This window comes from Schistocerca cancellata, chromosome 7, assembly GCF_023864275.1.
Source record: "Schistocerca cancellata isolate TAMUIC-IGC-003103 chromosome 7, iqSchCanc2.1, whole genome shotgun sequence".
Taxonomy (NCBI): domain Eukaryota; kingdom Metazoa; phylum Arthropoda; class Insecta; order Orthoptera; family Acrididae; genus Schistocerca; species Schistocerca cancellata.
Window position 1 is genome coordinate 139,883,098 of NC_064632.1, and position 16,620 is coordinate 139,899,717.

General features: G+C 44.3%; 1 protein-coding gene across 1 annotated transcript in view; it reads left to right on the plus strand.

Moving 5' to 3' along the window:
- LOC126092667 (juvenile hormone esterase-like) overlaps positions 1-16,620 on the plus strand; it is a 48,733-nt gene that overhangs the window by 5,954 nt on the left and 26,159 nt on the right. Inside the window, exons 3-5 of the mRNA XM_049908389.1 lie at positions 5,783-5,917; positions 9,670-9,820; positions 15,780-15,965. Coding sequence (XP_049764346.1) covers positions 5,783-5,917; positions 9,670-9,820; positions 15,780-15,965 — 472 coding nt within the window. The remainder of the gene's footprint in view (positions 1-5,782; positions 5,918-9,669; positions 9,821-15,779; positions 15,966-16,620) is intronic.

Below are 16,620 nucleotides of genomic sequence, written 5' to 3' on the forward strand. Positions count from 1 at the left end.
CAGTTGAAGTTCCTTTGGTCTTGGTATGTTAATCTTATTGTCACATATCTCGGATACTTGAAAAGTGTCTATTCATTTATCTTCATGGCTATGTACAGGAATATGATAATCTTATTAAGCGCAGACTGAAACTTGACTACAGACAAATGCAGACTAATGCAGACTGACTAATCGGAGGTCTGTACACTCGTTATAATACCTCGAGAGTTCAGGTACCACTGCGCGAGTGTGATCCGCGAGGAGAAAGGTTCTACATTAGCAGCAATCTCATTGACTGCGTTACATATTAATACGCGGATCGGCGGAAGCAGAATTTGGTCCGTCTCTAAGACAGCGCCATCTCGTAGTACGGAGACGGACGAGCGCTGCGCCTGCGCTGTTGTGCTAAGCGAGGCACGCTCTATTGGGAAAGTTGTGTATTCGTTGACTACGCGGAACTATGTACACAACAAGAATATAAGAGCAATCAACCATTGGTAATTTGTTTGAAACTAAACTTCTTGATCAAGACCTGGAGACCACGCTGCACAACTATTCTCTGGCACGTGCCTTCACACGGGTGCAATATGTAGTGGCATAGAATCAGCACTTCGCTCTTCCGGTCGTTGTCGACATTCCAGACCTTGGAGCTGCGACTTCCACTTAAGTAGTTCTGTGTTGGCATGATGAAGCCGAGTTCATTCCATTCCATAACTCCTTCCAAAGAAGGTGTCAGGAATTCAACGTAGGTTCTGCACATGAAAATCGGACTTGCTGACCACTCGACTCACGTGGCGTATAAAGTAAAAGTAAAGCTGACACACTTTTTGATATTTGTTGATACTTCCATTTATCAACTTCTTCGAGGTAGTTTCTGTGGTTTCAGATAGAACTGTAGTGTAGAGGCTGCAGTTTTCTTAAATACTCCCATTGTTTGGATGAGACCAGGCAGCAAGCTCTTCTAAGAATATCTGACGGAGACTACAAGTTAGTCGACAAAATATTATGTAAAGAAATAGAATAATCAACCTTTTTGATCGTCTGTCACAATTTTCATTCATTTGTTAATATATTTAACTCTTTTCTTTCTCCTTGTCAAAACTTGCTAGCGTCATGTTTCGATGAGATAAAACGCAACAATATTCTACTTTTCCGTTGATTATGAAGCGCGTATTTCCACCCGTGATTTCGGAAATAAGCGTTTCCCCAGTGCTTAAAGGTTGTTTAATTCGTATTTAATAAGAATCGTTTAGTTGGAAATTTTAGAGGAAATACACAAGTAACAATCTTGTCGAGGATGCATGATTCTCAAGTCAGCGAAAATAACTGATTTGTAAAGTTTTTCTTCTTAAAAATCTGAAAATTAAGAGTACTGGCCGTATCTTTAAGTTTCGGTGCGGAGGCGCGTTTCCTCTCGTCCATTACCTGCACCTACCTGTGAACTCGTTGCAGCAGATCGCCGGTAGGAAAGTCGAGCAGAAACCTACCGTACTACAACTCCCACCAGGCTGCATACAACGTAACTATTCCAAGAACCGGGAAAAGGTCTTAATTTTGAATTAAAGGTGGAAATAAAGGCAAAACTTCGGTATATTCTGAACCTTGAGATGCACACGTTCACTATCAAGGCCGTGCTAATCTTAACACAGTCATGCACAAACCCTGTGATTCACGTTAGCAAGTTTATGGTAACGTATTTCCCGAAATCTGAACAGCTACTAAACAAGGATTGTCTTTCAATTAAAATGCTCGCCATACTTCAAATGGTTCAAATGGCTCTGAGCACTATGGGACTTAACATCTGAGGTCATCAGTCCTCTATAACTTAGAACTAGTTAAACCTAACTAACCTAAGGACATCACACACATCCATGCCCAAGGCAGGATTCGAACCTGCGACCGTAGTGGTCGCGCGGATCCAGACTGAAGTGCCTAGAACCGCTCGGCCACATCGACCGGCCTCGCCAAACTATTAAGTTTATCGGTGTCTACTGCACTCAAGCTTTTAGTCGTAGATGTTGTGTCTAGACAAGACAGCCTAGACACAATGAGAGGAAGCCGAAAGGCACGCGCTTAAACTCACGCAGGCTGGCGTGAGGTCTGAAACAGGATACGTAATGAATGCTATAAAGAAAAGTACGTAGCTTCTGGAATACTTAACTGTAATCCACGTTTGTAGAACATCGCTCTTGATGAGACATTAATAGAATCTCAATATCTATACTGGTAATGGCGCCTTGCTAGGTCGTAGCAAATGTAGCTGAAGGCTATGCTAACTATCGTCTCGGCAAATGAGAGCGTAATTCTCAGTGAACCATGGCTAGCAACGTCGGCTGTACAACTGGGGCGAGTGCTAGTACGTCTCTCTAGACCTGCCGTGTGGTGGCGCTCGGTCTGCAATTACTGACAGTGGCGACACGCGGGTCCGACGTATACTAGCGGACCGCGACCTATTTAAAAGCTACCACCTAGCAAGTGTGGTGTCTGGCGGTGACACCACAATAGATCTGCGCAATATGCGACACGGAAGTACTGTCTTTTCTCATACTCAAAATTACTTAAAAAATCCATAGTTTCTAAAAAAAACACGGTAATAAATATGCTTTCAACTTAAAACACAACTAAAAATTCGTAGCTCATACTACAAACAACTGTACCATCGAAAGGCTGTGCTCCGAATCCCTTAGATTACTGTAAGCATTCTATATCACCAAGAGAAAAGACGCGTGAAGAATACTCCGTTCTGATCGGTCAGTTTTCTATAAGGCCAACAGAAAAACATTATTCTCCCGCGTTAGTCCGCGCTTTTCTTGACTAACCGATCAACAAATAACACACTTTCAAACTGTACTTTTTCCCAAAATAAATATTTAAAATTCTGATACTCTGTTTATAATTTACGTTATTTACTATTTTCATTTGCACTCGAATTAGCTTTCCTTCTATCTTAAACTTATTTAACGTATTATGATACAAAATTCCCCGTCGTCTGCATTCACATTCTCTTAAAACTTCGTACAGCGTTCATCAGTAGAACAATGATCTACATGTTAACTTTAGACCACATTCACGCCTGAATCACAATACTAAAAGCATATACAGCACTGTACAAACATAAATAAACAAAAAAGTCTTCAAGAAATAAACAGAAAAATTTACAAAAACATTCTCTTCACCTTTTTCTTGAATGTCTCTGTGCACTACTGGACTCTGGTGGTCAAAATGCTTAACTACATTATAGTTCTTCCTGTTTAGTCCTGTTTAGTCATCTAGCAGATGAAAATTAAAACTACATACTCGACTGAGCCCACTTCAGACTATCTATCACTGTGCACGCATGAGTCATTCTCCCGATACACAGGCTCTAGACAGGAGCGATATGAGGCACCACGCCTCACCGGGAGTCTGGTTCTTCAGTGTCATGCGAGAGGACAAGGTCATTTGACGTGGAAACTATTAAAAGACAGACTTAATTTCTCATCAGGGGACTATTGTGCTGTACAGATCAGATTTTCAAACTATCTCTAAAAAAAAAGTAAAGGCCACCATGACCATATGTTTCTCAACCGACGAAACACAATAACCTTTGCTTTTCCTGACGGGTCCATAGTATTTTCCTTGGTGATATTTCATGACGCCATGAACCGCCTTTGCAACTCAGGTTCAAAACTACGAACCGATGTCTCTTCCACCGACCTTCTACTCTGCCTAGTATGAGATTAGAGGCTGCTTTCTCACTCTTTCACTCTGATCGGTCAGCATTTCCGGCAATCTACTCTCGCAGACTTTGGAATATCCCAGTCGTCATTTGGCAATCAGATTAACTCTAGCAGTGAAAAGACAACAACACATCTATTATAAGACATACACTGAGGTGAAAAAATTATGGGATTCCTCCTAGCATGGTGCCGAATCTCTTTCTCCCTGGTGTAGTGCAGCAACTCACCGCACTGGATTCAACAAGTCGTTGGAAGTCTCCTGCAGAAATAATGAGCCTTACGGTCTCTATACCCGTCCGTAATTGAGGTAGTGTTATCGGTGCAGGATACTGTGGACGAACTGACCTCTCGATAAAGCCCTATAAATGTTCAATGGGATTCGTGTTGGGTGACCTGGGTGGCCGAATCATTCGCTTGAATTGTTCAGAAAGATGTCCAAACCAATCGCGAACATTTGTGGCCCGGTGACATGGCGCATTGTCATTTCCATTGTCGTTGGCGAACATGAAGTCCATGCACGACCGAAAATGGTCTACAAGTAGCCGAAGACAACTTCCAATGATCAGTTCAGTTGGACCAATGGACCATGTCCATTCCATATAAACACAGCCCACACCATTATGGAACCACCACCGGCTTTGACAGTGCCTTGTTGACAACGTGGATCCATGGTTTCGTCTAGTGTGCGCAGCATTCGAATCCTACAATCAGCTCTTACAACTGAAATCGGGACTCATCTGACCAGAGCACGGTTTTCCAGTCGTCTAGGTCCACCCAATACGGTAATGAGCGCAGCAGAACACTACAGGTGACGTCATGTAATAACAAAAGCACGTCGGCCGTCTTCTTCCTTTACCCATTAATACCAGATATCGCCGTTCTGACATAACGGATACGATTCTCGTACGTCCCTCACTGATGTTCAAATATTAAAATCTGTGTGAATTCCTAAGGCACCAAACTGCTGAGGTCATCGGTCCCTAGGCTTATACACTACTTAAACTAACTTATGCTAAGAACAACACCCACAGCCAAGCCCGAGGGAGGACTCGAACCTCCGGCGGGAGGGTTAGCGCCATCCGTGACGTGGCGCCTAAAACCACGTTGCCTCTTCGCGCTGCCCCAGCCTCATTTCTGTGTTTATTTCGCGCCGTGTCGCTTGCCTGTGAGTAACGACAAACCTACGTAAGGGCCGCTTCTTTCGGTCATTAAGCGAAGACCGTCGCCCACTGTGTTGTCCCTAGTGAGAGATAACGGCTGGAATTTGGTATTCTGGACACACTCTTCACACTGGGATTTCGGAATGTTGAACTTCCAAACGATTTCAGAAACGGAATGTCCCATGCTTCTAGTTCCAAACACCATTCGGCGTTCAAAGTCTGTTAATTCCCGAGCCGGTCTTAGTGGCCGAGCGGTTCTAGGCGCTTCAGTGCGGAACCGCGCTGCTGCTACGGACGCAGGTTCGAATCCTGCCTCCGGCATGGATGTGTGTGGTGTCGTTAGGTTAGTTACGTTTAAGTAGTTTTAAGTCTAGGTGACTGATGAGCTCAGATGTTAAGTCCCATGGTGCTTAGAGCCATTTGAGCCACTTTTGTTAATTTACGTTGTGTGGCCATAATCGTGTCGGAAACCGTTTCAAATGAATCACACGAGTACCAACGACAGCTCCATCAATGCACTTCTCTTTTATATTTTGTATACGCGATACTACCATTAATCTGTGTATATGCGTATTCGCATGACTTCTCTCACGTCAGAGTAGACTGTATCTGGGCGCTACGTTTTCTGCTACACGGAAGATACAGGGCGTATGCTTTCTCTCAGCAAAAACGCAGATGGCATCTCACCGTGGTCGGAACAAATAGTCTCTTGCATAGGACGGTTGCTGTATGGAACTACAAGAATGCTATATCGGTCTCCGCGCTTCTGATCAGAGAGCGACATTCACCTCCAGTTGCATACAGTGAAAAATCCAACTACATCTGCTGCTTTTCCAGACATAAATGAATCTCAGTTCGAGTTTTATTCTCAGCATTCAAGTCGTTATTCATTATGTCTGGAGCAATGGCAACCTGTTTTCACAGCCGCCACAGCCGCCAGCTGCCTGGGAAGGAGTGAGGGACGCTGTGGAGGAGGTCGGCGCCACCTGTTACCAGGATCGAGATGGATACCTGTTCGGAGAGGAAGACTGCCTCTACCTCAACGTCTACACCCCTCAGGTACGCTCGTCACCTGCTGACTTCCCTCTGTGTTCACGTACTCAGCGAACTCTTGACGTGAAGCAGGTGTTCGATCTGCTAGATGTCACATCATAACAACTGTCTTACGTCAGTCTGTAGGCTTTCATGATAGTTATCATCGAAGGTAAAATCTTCTACGTTGCTATGCCGCAACATATTAATCTTCAAATTTCTTCTTCACAGTCGACGTTTCGACTCATCTGGTGGCATCTTTTTCTGTATATTAGCCTGTCAATTTCGGAGAAGGAATCTGAAGATGAGCACGACGTGGTCTAAGAACTGACAATAATTTCCCTTCTATTGCTTCTTAGCTTACACTAACTTAAATACACTCCTGGAAATTGAAATAAGAACACCGTGAATTCATTGTCCCAGGAAGGGGAAACTTTATTGACACATTCCTGGGGTCAGATACATCACATGATCACACTGACAGAACCACAGGCACATAGACACAGGCAACAGAGCATGCACAATGTCGGCACTAGTACAGTGTATATCCACCTTTCGTAGCAATGCAGGCTGCTATTCTCCCATGGAGACGATCGTAGAGATGCTGGATGTAGTCCTGTGGAACGGCTTGCCATGCCATTTCCACCTGGCGCCTCAGTTGGACCAGCGTTCGTGCTGGACGTGCAGACCGCGTGAGACGACGCTTCATCCAGTCCCAAACATGCTCAATGGGGGACAGATCCGGAGATCTTGCTGGCCAGGGTAGTTGACTTACACCTTCTAGAGCACGTTGGGTGGCACGGGATACATGCGGACATACATTGTCCTGTTGGAACAGCAAGTTCCCTTGCCGGTCTAGGAATGGTAGAACGATGGGTTCGATGACGGTTTGGATGTACCGTGCACTATTCAGTGTCCCCTCGACGATCACCAGTGGTGTACGGCCAGTGTAGGAGATCGCTCCCCACACCATGATGCCGGGTGTTGGCCCTGTGTGCCTCGGTCGTATGCAGTCCTGATTGTGGCGCTCACCTGCACGGCGCCAAACACGCATACGACCATCATTGGCACCAAGGCAGAAGCGACTCTCATCGCTGAAGACGACACGTCTCCATTCGTCCCTCCATTCACGCCTGTCGCGACACCACTGGAGGCGGGCTGCACGATGTTGGGGCGTGAGCGGAAGACGGCCTAACGGTGTGCGGGACCGTAGCCCAGCTTCATGGAGACGGTTGCGAATGGTCCTCGCCGATACCCCAGGAGCAACAGTGTCCCTAATTTGCTGGGAAGTGGCGGTGCGGTCCCCTACGGCACTGCGTAGGATCCTACGGTCTTGGCGTGCATCCGTGCGTCGCTGCGGTCCGGTCCCAGGTCGACGGGCACGTGCACCTTCCGCTGACCACTGGCGACAACATCGATGTACTGTGGAGACCTCACGCCCCACGTGTTGAGCAATTCGGCGGTACGTCCACCCGGCCTCCCGCATGCCCACTATACGCCCTCGCTCAAAGTCCGTCAACTGCACATACGGTTCACGTCCACGCTGTCGCGGCATGCTACCAGTGTTAAAGACTGCGATGGAGCTCCGTATGCCACGGCAAACTGGCTGACACTGACGGCGGCGGTTCACAAATGCTGCGCAGCTAGCGCCATTCGACGGCCAACACCGCGGTTCCTGGTGTGTCCGCTGTGCCGTGCGTGTGATTATTGCTTGTACAGCCCTCTCGCAGTGTCCGGAGCAAGTATGGTGGGTCTGACACACCGGTGTCAATGTGTTCTTTTTTCCATTTCCAGGAGTGTATATGCAATGGTCAAGAACTGGTTTTAGTTCACATAAATTCTATTTCGTGTTATGTGAATAGAGAATAATTTATGATTACACTGCACAAGGCATGTGTGACAGAGTCACGTTGGTAAATTTCAGACGCGGTTGCGTGTCACTGTCATGGGGAATTAAGACGTATTTTTTGAAACTCAGAAGAGCTAGAGAGGCCTTTCACATATGAAAGATAATGTCTGTTCAAATTTTGCGTCAGTCGCATTAGAGTGGAGCTAGTAGGAACACTATGTGGATGAAAAATCAGGTTTGCTTCAAATACACGCTGTAACGGTCGTGAGTGTTAGTTAACTTTGAGGTTGTACGTGGTGAGTTGATGTTGGTCAAGAATGCCTTTAAGACGACAAAGACACCATTCTCGATAGACCTACGGGAATTTGAATGTTCCTTCTGCGAAATTGAATAAAGACTTGGCAAGGACGTAGCCACTATACACGATTGCTGGCAGCGGCGGTCATGAGAATGTACGGTCAGATGAAGACCGAGCTCTAGACAACCATGTGTCAGTACCGATAGGGAAGTACGTTTCTGGCGCATTGTACTGGAACTGCAGCTGTCATTGGAGCAGCACCAGTGACATAACGAGCTGTTAAAAATAGTTTACTTCGAGGACAGCTCCAAGCCAGATGCGCTGCGGCGTGCAATCCACTGATCGCAAACCACCGCCATTTTCTCCTTCAGTGGTGTCAAGCGAGAGCACACTGGAGGGCAGGGTGGAGGTCTGTTGTGTTTTCCGACGAAAGCTGGTTCTGCGTCGGTGCCAGTGATGGCCGAGTGTTGGTTAGAAGGAGGTCAGTTGAGGACCAGCAAACAAATTGTCTGCGTGCTAGCTGCACTGGACCTACAACTACAGTTATGGCCTGTGGTGCGATTTTGTATGACAGCAAGAGCACTTTTTGTGGTTATCCCATGCACCCTGACAGAAAATTTGTAAATCAGTCTGGTGATTCGATCTATTGTGCTGTCATTCGTGACAGCATTCGAGGGGGTGTCTGCCAGCAGAATAATCTGGCCCACATACTACCTTTGTAACCCTACATGCTCTACACAGCGTCAACATGTTGCCTTGGTCCGCTCGATCACAAGATCTGTCTCCAGTCGAGCGCATATGAGGGGCTTATTTCACTAGTGGTACAAGTCCACTTTTGTTCATGTTGAGATACAGAGCCCTGAAGTTAAATGAGCGCTGAAAAATCTGCAGTTGGGATACCAGAAAATTTCAAGCATATGGCTTCTTGCTAGAGATGAACCTTTCTTTCTATTTGTTTAGATCATTAATTTCAGAAGCATTATAGACAGAAAAGTGGAGGTAATGGACTTCTACCACTATTGAAATAAGTCTTTCCTATGGAACATCAACGGACGACAACTCCAGTGTCATCTGTAACCATCCTCCGCCCTCTCTGTACGGACGAACTAAGTGCAACAGGCATGGAACTTCATCTCACAAACTGATATCTGTCACCTGTACAACACAAAGCATGCACGTTTGCATGCTAGCAATCAATATTCTGGCGGTTACGGTAGTTATTAATGTACCAGCAGTTCACATTTGAAATGGTTTATCTCGTGCTTACATTAACGTGTGATCTTGCAATGCTAACCACTTAAATATATTGCCTACACACAGGTACTTTCGTAATTTCAATTCTCAGATAAATTTTTCGGGGTTTAGGTAACTGTCTCCGTTAACCTGGTCATGCGTTACTACTTCTCACTGCTGCGGTACTTGAAGTGAGCACAATCAGAGGTCTTAACTACTGATTGAAACTGGTAATGACAGCTGTCGAAAGCTCGAGGATTTTATATCACTTGATGAGACTTGGAAACCGAGAACATTTTATGTAATGATCATATTAGGTTTTAATGCATATCATAAATACAATAAACTTGGTTGCCTTAAAAACCTTCAGTACTGTGGTTGTATTTCTGTATGTGACAGGTGTCGGAGGACGCGCTGCTACCGGTCATGGTCTGGATCTTTGGGGGTCACTTCACCGGTGGCAGCAACTCTAAGGAAGACTGGGGGCCAGACTTCTTGCTCGACCAGGGAGTCGTTGTCGTCCTCCTCAACTACCGACTAGGGGTCCTGGGTAAGTCCCCCCAACTGTGTCGCCAAATAAATACTACGAGGGCGTGCTGAAAAGTAATGCCTTCGAATTCTCGCCAAATACGTTCTAAGAGAGAGGACCCAAAACTAACGCCCACGAATTTTTTATGCGAAAACTCTTACAGATTTTTAAGTAAGAGAATCGTTATTAACTTTCTACATCTTTATTATTCACGTCTACATACTTGCAGACCAATGACACCAGAAGTCTCCGAATTGTAGCGTGTAAAGGGTGGTGTGTAACGTAACTATGTCGGTGCTTGAGAAACAGCTTGCTGTCATCGAACATCAAATTCGAAGAGTTCGACCGCACATGGAGCACCCTATCCTTCAGCATAACAATACCAGACCACGCATGAGCGCTGCTCAATCTGACGCATTGTGTTCACTCTCATCAATCATCCTCGCACATGGAGCACCCTATCCTTCAGCATAACAATACCAGACCACGCATGAGCGCTGCTCAATCTGACACATTGTGTTCACTCTCATCAATCATCCTCCATGCAGTAATATTGTGTCCCCATCCGATATTCATCTGTTTCCAAAACTTAAAAAAAATCTTCGAGAACTTCACTTTTTAACTTTGATAGTGGTAGCAGTGACAGCTGAGGTGAGGTTGTGGCTCCGTCAACAAGGTAAAACATTATATAGTGACGGAATCAATGTTAAAGTGTGAAATCTTATCGGACTTAAGTGCTAAGGTCATCAGTTCCTAAGCTTACACACTACTTAACCTAAATTATCCTAATGACAGAAACACACACACACCCATGCCCGAGGGAGTACTCGAACCTCCGCTGGGACCAGCCACACAGTCCACGACTGCAACGCCTTAGACCGTTCGGCTAGACGGAATCAACAGACTGGTCACTCGTTGGGAAAATGTGTTCGTTGCCATTGTGACTATGTTGAGAAAGAAATATGTAGACCTAAAGAATACAGATGTAGAATAAAACTTCTGTTTTATTTAAAAATCTTTAAGAGTTTTCACATAAAAAATTCGGAGGCATTATTTTTAAGTACGGCCTGGAAGATACGACGCTATACTATGGGTACGCACCTAATAGTATCCCGGTAATTGTAATGCCAGAATATAAATCAACATTACACTTAATTAGTTGATCTGTTTACTCACAAACAAGAGGTGTAAATAAACTTACGTGTCCTCAATTAACATACAACTCTGGAATGTAAGTTCAGGCGTCAGAAGGAAATTACGCTATTCGGTGTAGAAGATTACTGTTCGCCGAGGATCAGATTGTGTGCTATGGGCAGAGAGTAGGAAGTATTGTTGATAACAGGTGGAATTATTGTCTGCATGTATTAGATTTGGCATCCTACCGTAATAATTATTAAATCTCTTGATTGCGTGGTGTGATATATCACACCTCCCACGTCTATGACTTAACTCTTTCTGTTTAGCTTTTGGCTCTTCAGTATAGTTTTCTTTTTTTTACTACTCGTAAGGTATTTCTTAATCAGTGATTGGCGCTCACATGAACAATTTTCATCTGTGCTGCCAGCTCACTTTCAGTCGCTGCAAAGTGAATGAGGATAGGAACAGGGCACTGTATCTTATCTTCTCGTAGTAGCTGCGAGATAGAGCGGTGGCAAACAGAGGAGCGGCAGCTTCTTTCCAACAAACTTAACAAAAAAACTACTGACTCTTACACAACAAAGCGTGTACTACGTCCTTACTTTAAAACCTGCATCTGCATACATCTACATCAAGAAATGGACCATTTGACCCATTCCGTCTTCTTCATAATTGGGCAAGCCATCACCTCACTGATCTTCCTAAAGGTCTTTCGCGTCTTGCTTGATGTAGTTTTATAGCTTTAGTGATTCTTGCATCTGGCATACGCTCTGTGTGTTCTTTCCATCTTAACTGATATTGTTTTATTATGTTAATTATATTTACATATTAACTTCACCACGGATGTCATCACTTTTCTTTTTATCCGTCAAAGTAAATCCAGCCACGTATCTAAGGAAATTCATTTCATATGTTTCTATTCTCTTCTCTTCTCTCTTTTTAAGACGAGTTTTCGCTTCCATACAGCATTAAGCGTTTCATAAATTATTAAGGAGGAGGAAAATCAATGTACAGGCAAAGTAATCTCTACATTTCTTCCAGCAGAACTATGAGAAAATTTTACCTAATTCATGTTACATCCAGTTTCAAAAATTATATAGTTGTCAATAATTCCAGTGCGAAAACACTATCAACCAAACACCCATCATCATACATTTCCTTACGTATTTTCTTATAAACACATCATTTCATTTCACTTTAAAATGCATGTCTTATCAATATAGAGTCCCCATTAAGAATATCATGTACATACACTTCCCTATCCTATCGCTAACTACTGTCCGTCCAACCACAGAATCTCATGCCGAGGGCGCAGAACGCTGTCAGCGATGTTAACACAGTCTATAGGGCTGCCAACATATAAACAGGCTATTTACAGTACGTTTAACTTCCACTCACTGATTTAACATAAAGCAATCTATGTATTTTCTAAATAAGTTCAATAATGCAACACTGGTGTTATTACCTTGTACGCTTTGCGCTTCGTTCCTTAGTTAATTCTGTCTTTCTCCTTATGCAGCAAACCAACCATTAGTTTCGATCTTTATCTCTGGCAGTATTCTCTGTGTTTAGTTTCACTTCAATGTACACTGACTCGCAAGAAATGAAGCACCCAGAAGGGAAGGAGGAAACGAAAATTAATTCACGTGGTGGGAGGGTATGTGATGATACTTGAGCCATCACAACATCGAGGCAAATGTATAAATATCTTGGCAGTATGAGTCCATTTATTAGTATGAGGTCTTACCATCTTTCGCCTGTGTACAAGTTCTGATTCGTTTGGGAAAGGTGTCATAATGCCTCTTCTGAGCCAAACAAGCCCAAACCTGTAGTAACCGGGCCTTGATTTCCCTGACACTGGCGCCGGGATGGAGCTGACGACCGAGCTTGTCTGACACACGCTCTGTCACAGTCAGATCTGGGATCTTGCTGCTCACGGGAGTACGTCAACATACGAAAACAGTTCACAGGCACACGTTCCACATGCGGACGAGCATTGCTCAGTTGAAATACGGCGCTGCAGCACTGTTACATGAGAGGCAGGTCTTCAAGACGCAGGATTTCCGTGACGTATTGTTGTACCGTTAGAGTTATTTCAGTCATAACGAGCTATGACCGAAAGTCATACTCGACGTCTCCCCAGACACTGACGCATGGAGTAACACCGCTGGGTCTCTTCAAAGTAAATTAAGATGGGACCCTCTGCCTATGTATCCATCGCACTACCCGTTGACGGTCATCTGGGCTTGTGCAGTACTGTGATTTGTCCACGAACGCAGTGCGACCGCGTTAGAAACAGTCCATGATTGCCAATCGTGGCACCACGGCATCCCAGGGAGTCGATTACTGAAGCTCGGATGGGAGGTGAAGATGTGAAGGTGTTAGAGTGTGCCTCGTGCACAATACAGCGATCTTCCCGTGGCGGTCAGACGTGATTGACCGGAAGCTTGAGATCGACTATGTCTGCCCTCACTTCCCCATGCAGCCCACCATCGTGTCACTCTCAAATCCGAATGCCCCATAAATGTAGAGGTAGCATGATTTGACCTTCTGATCAAATGGGGACTCATAATTAGGTCCATTTCATACTTTGCAAGATGATTATATCGCTTTCTAAAGCGACATCTTCGTTCCCTTACAGTGATCATTCAACATCCAACGTTGTTCACGTTCCTTATGTATCCTGCCAGGCTTGGTAACAACTTAACACAAAGAACACTGCAGCACTCTGGTGGACATTCTAGATGTCACAGAGAATTTCAACTCTGATCATATACATACCAGCAAATGGCGTGTACATGTTACAAGTTACATTGACATCAGACCTTATATTCTGGGTGCTTCACTTTTTCTGTCAGGCAGTTTATTCACTTTTGACATATTATTCATTAACTCTAATTTCCGAATCAAGTATAAAGTGTTTCATTTTTATATGCCAGTATTCGTATGTTTTCCTCGTTTTCTCCAAATGAAACAACCGTTAAAGAGGACATCTCCTCGGCGAATTGTGTAAATTTGCGACTAATTCGTTATTAAAATGGAGCTATGTAGAAGCAGTATAGCTCTTCTTGACGAAGACGTTGTATATCTGTGTCCATTTCCATATGGAAACATCCTAGCTACGACCATCTTACGTAATGTAACTGAGTGATGGGAGAGACGGGGCACTGTACTCGTATTAGAGGGGATGGCTGCTCAAACGCTCATCCAGCCCCACGCGCTTACTCTAACTCACTCGAGGAAAATGGGTGGCTAATTTGGAGACGCTTTTGATGATTTCCTTCTCGACCCTTTCCCGAGTTTCTGTTGGGTCTCTTACAACTGACTCTGATGAGTGACTGTAGGAGGATACAAGATGACTCAGACCAAATTCGTAGTTGGTGTGATGAATTGCAGATAGCGCTAAAAGTAGAAAAATGTAAGTCAGTGCAGATGAGAAGGAAAATCAAACCCATCAGCATTAGTAGGTTTCTATTTGACTCAGTCACATCGATTAAGTACCTACGCTACACTTTGCAAAGCAATATGAAATGTAATGAGCTTGTAAGGATTGTAGTAGTGAAGGATTTTATAGGAAAGTCTGGATCATATGTAAAGGATGCGGCATGCGAAACACTCGTACGACCCATTACTGAGTACTGTTTGATAGTCTGAGATCTACACCAGCTTGTATTATAGGAAGACATCGAAGCAATTCGGAAGCAGGTGCTACATTTGTTACGGTATATTTGAGCAGCACGCAAGTATTACGGGGATGCTTTGAGAAGGAATGAAAAACGCTGGAGGGAAAGCGACGCTTTTTTCGAGGAGATGACAGAAAATTTAGTGAGCAGACATTTGAGGTTGACTACAGATTGATTTTTCTGTCGCCAACATAAATTTCACGTAAGGACCATCAAAATAAGATTAGATTCATTAGGGCTCTTAGGAGGGCATATAGACAGTCGCTCTTCTGTTGCTCTGTTTGCGAGCGGAACAGGAAAGGAAATCACTCCTAGTGCTACAGGGTACCCTCCGCCAGGTACCATACAGTGGCTTGCGGAGTGCGAGTATAGATGTAGATGCAGATGTATACCTCGTCGCTGACGAGACGTTAAATCTTAATATTCTTGCCTCCAGCTTCTTCTTCTTACCCAATTTCAAAGTCAAGCAATCGACCATTTTCCCTTCTGCTACTTGTAATGAGCTCCACATTAGTTACTTTTAGCTCACGTTCGACTTTGCAGACTTAGGTTTTCCGTGAATTACCTAAATCACTGCCGGCCGCGGTGGTCTAGCGGTTCTGGCGCTGCAGTCCGGAACCGCGGGACTGCTACGGCCGCAGGTTCGAATCCTGCCTCGGGCATGGGTGTTTGTGATGTCCTTAGGTTAGTTAGGTTTAAGTAGTTCTCAGTTCTAGGGGACTTATGACCTAAGATGTTGAGTCCCATAGTGCTTAGAGCCATTTGAACCAACCTAAATCACTCAAGGCAAATGCCGACGTAGTCCCTACGAAATGGCTCGACCGATTTCCTTTCCCATAATTAAAAAACGCAGTCCGACAATCTGCAACATCTTAAGCAATATCGTTGCCGAAGGGACGTTAAACTATCGTCTCACTTCCGTCCTTGCTTCCTTCCTTATTTTTATCTTAATCCATGTTTCACGTTATGACGCCCATTCCACGTGACCCGTCCTACTTGCTTTGCATTTTCCGCAAGAATTCCCATGTAATCAGCCATCTGTGAAACATCATTCACATCTTCTTATCATTTTTTTCTGCGTTCAGAGTGTATTTTGCAGCTTTTATCAGGTTTAGGATTTGGGTCTTGACTTCACACGAGATGTTTTGTGTGCTGCACAGGACTGCTGAGCTTGAGCGACCCGATCGCCACGGGCAACAACGTTTTCAAGGACCAGGTGGCCGGCTTACAGTGGGTGCGGGACAACATCCGCGCATTTGGTGGCGACCCGGAGAAGGTGACGCTCTTCGGACAGAGTTCCGGCGGCATCAGCGTCGAGATGCACATGTACTCGCCGCTCTCCAGAGGTATGCATCTAGTGTCGTCTTGCAGTTCATGCCAATTCTTTGCTGGTTCATCTGACAGTCAGCACGGTCCAGTTTTATTGAGATTTGCATAGCGTTGGTCGCTTTTCACATCTTCCAGGGAGAGTGTCGCGAATGTGTCTTATTATGTTTGACTTCTTTAGTGCACCAGACAGCAATATCTTCAAAACTCAGATTTAACTTACTTACATTTAAGAGAAAATTCTTACTTCATATTAAAAGACTGCTTTAGGACGTATAGATACCGATAGACAGCAATGAAAAGAGAAATTCTTATTGGTGTGCTGTACTTTTACTGTAATGAGAGAAGCGACCATCAAATTTTTTGCATTTATTTTTTTACTAAAGCAGATTTACTTCTCTAATACTCTCAGTAATTCACATTACCAGGTAATCACAGAGTTTCTAGATAGCCCACCTTTTTGTTTGTTATTAAATTGCTAGTATGGTCATTCCAGTTCGTTATTCGCCTTTTATAGTATTCCTTTTTCCTAATTCGCAATGCTTTAGCGCGTCCGTCTGTTACAATTTCTTTAATAGTATTCAGTTCATAGATCAGGTCTCCTGTATCCTATAGGCAATTTTTCCATATCAAAATACACTACTGGTCGTTAAAGTTGCTATACCACGAACATGA